The sequence below is a fragment of the Nanorana parkeri genome, unplaced genomic scaffold, assembly GCF_000935625.1.
Source record: "Nanorana parkeri isolate BGI_ZX_2015 unplaced genomic scaffold, ASM93562v1 scaffold622, whole genome shotgun sequence".
NCBI classification, from domain to species: Eukaryota; Metazoa; Chordata; class Amphibia; order Anura; family Dicroglossidae; genus Nanorana; species Nanorana parkeri.
The window spans coordinates 933,102-935,588 of record NW_017306890.1 but is presented as its reverse complement, the minus strand read 5'-3'; the positions used below and the strand labels follow the sequence as shown (position 1 = coordinate 935,588).

The window sequence follows — 2,487 nt, the reverse complement described above, 5'->3', positions numbered from 1 at the left end:
TATATATATATATATATATATACACACACACACATATACACACACACATATATACAGTATATAAAGAAAAACCTAAAACTCCTAATTTTTTGGGCATTTCCAGGTAGAATAGGAAATGTTTTGCATTCGTCCCTGGTGGAAGTTAACCCACACACCTATTGCATATTTATTTATTCAGCATTTCACGATTATCCCACTCAGGGATGCATTCATTAAGTGTGTCTCTTTACCCTTGTATGTTTCAGGTGATAGCAAAGTTTAAGTGATCCTGTCTAAAATGAATCTGAAACATGCATATTGAATGATGTTCTAATTAACAATTAACCAACAAAAAAGAAAAAAAAATCACAGCATCCAACATGTAATAAAGCAGCTCTGTAGATCACATTGTAGCTCTTCTATGTATCATTTAGTCACCTTTATGTATTATTTTGTAAAGACAAGAGGCGAGAATTCTCACAAATAACCCAAAAAAAGATACCTGTATATCTGACCGAGTGATTTCCCTGCAAAGTTCTTCAGCCCTTCCTTTCCAGGAGTTAAAATCCTTTGTTTTATTGAATCCATTATTGCTTCAGGTGCGTCGTTAGCAGGTGTCTTCTTAAATGCTAAGGTGCACGCAATGGCCAATTCTCATAGTGCTATTATATTCCAAAAAGACAACAACAACAAAAAAGAAGAAACAAAAGACAAAAAAAAAATCCAACGCTAAGGGTAAGATCCTACAAAAATATAGAGAGGGAGACAATGGCTACAAGGTGTTCCTGGCACCGAGTCCTCTTCTCAATGCGAGTGAAGGTTGGATCATGGCTATCACAGCGCTCTGTGCATTGCTCCTCTGGCTGCTTCACAATCCATGTTGCATCACATCTGCCTTAACGAAACTCTGAAGCTCCGCTCCTTGGCAATGGCGAGGCGTGGAGGAGATATTGCTTTTCATGAGAGACCCAAAGAAACAAAAAAAAAAATTCCAAGATAGAAAATTCCAACAAGGAAAAAAAAAAAAAGAATTCTCCAACCTTTCCTGGTCTTTGGTGCAAAGTGTAAGAATATTCCCAGAGGGGTCTTAGATGGCTGCACCTCTCACTGTCAGCATCAGAGGGAGTTAAGGTTTTTTGTTCATGGGCAAGTGAAAGGTCTTCAACAGGCTGCAATTTCCTAATTCACTCAACTCCCCCCCTTGAGTCTCTGCTGGTGCTTCAGCACCACGGACAGGTCCGGGGGAAGAGGCTTCCTGTTCTCTCTCTCTACTGCTAACTTTCACAGGGAATTGGGGCGGATCGCAGTGCAAGGCATTCATTCTGTGGCTCCTTAGAGTGGATGCTATGGAAACCAAAGAGAAGATGTCATCATTTCAAGTCTATGTGCACCAAAGGTGCAAGGTCCTCATTCAGGAGTTTATTCAAAAGAGACACCTTCACCTTATTCCTTTTGTCTTCACATTGCTGATGTTACATTGTTATTATCATTTATTTACAGAAATGTTCCGTTGTTTTTTTTTTTACTTCTGGGACTCACTTTACACCTTCAATACAATAATGACCGACCTCCTATTGGGCACCGGTACCACCCCCGCTTACATATCATAATACAAAGAATAATAAACAATGGGGTTCTCAGCACCCCATTGTTTATTATTCGTTGTACTCTGATTACGCCTCATAAGCCAAAAAAGAAAAAAAATCTTGTGATATAGGGGGGTGGCCCTCGTCCCTGGCTCAATATTTCCAAGCGGCGTGATCATGTGACAGATGACGGAATGTCTTTCCATGATCACACCATGCAGGGGGTTCAAAGAAGAACGACGACGAGCGCTCCCAATCCTTGACAAAAGCCAGAACGTAGATCATTTCCGGAATGTTGGAAAATATCTCTAGGATTGAGTACCATGCCTTCCCTTATCTATGGAGAAGGTGGAGTCCTAGGCGCTATTGCATTAAGGTGTGCACACAAAAGTACAAACCCACATGCGTATATATATATTAGGGATGCACCGATACTGTTTTTTCTGGACCGAGTATCAGTATTTTTTTTTTTCAGTTACTCACCGATACTCAATACCGATACCGGAAGTCCCATTAAGGAAGCTGGGCGGCCTGTAATGACTCGCCACTTTCCCAAGTGACCCAGGTGACGAGGGAGCATGAAACCACCCTTCTGGCCAACCGGGAAGCCAGGAGCGGGTAATGACTCGCCGCCTTGCTTCCTGAGTGGCCAGCTTCCCGACCAATCAGGACGCCAGGCGGCGAGTCATTACACGGCGCCTGATTGGCCGGGAAACCAGCTCCATGCTCCCTCATCCCCAGGTGATGAGGGAGCATGAAGCCGGCTTTCTGGCCAATCAGGAAGCCAGAGGGCAGGTAATGACTCAATGCCTGGCTTCCTGATTGGCCAGCTTCCCCACCAATGAGGAAGCTGGGCGGCAAGTCATTACACATTGCCCAGCTTCCTGATTGGCTGGGAAGCCAGCTCCATGCTCTCTCCTCA

At 43.5% G+C, this 2,487-nt stretch overlaps 1 protein-coding gene across 1 annotated transcript in view; it reads right to left on the bottom strand.

Moving 5' to 3' along the window:
- Positions 1–646, bottom strand: part of SLC17A6 (solute carrier family 17 member 6) — a 28,761-nt gene extending 28,115 nt beyond the window's left edge. Inside the window, exon 1 of the mRNA XM_018563017.1 lies at positions 482–646. Within this exon, the coding sequence (XP_018418519.1) occupies positions 482–567 (86 nt within the window). The 5' untranslated portion in view covers positions 568–646. The remainder of the gene's footprint in view (positions 1–481) is intronic.
- Between the last annotated feature and the right edge of the window lie 1,841 nt (positions 647–2,487).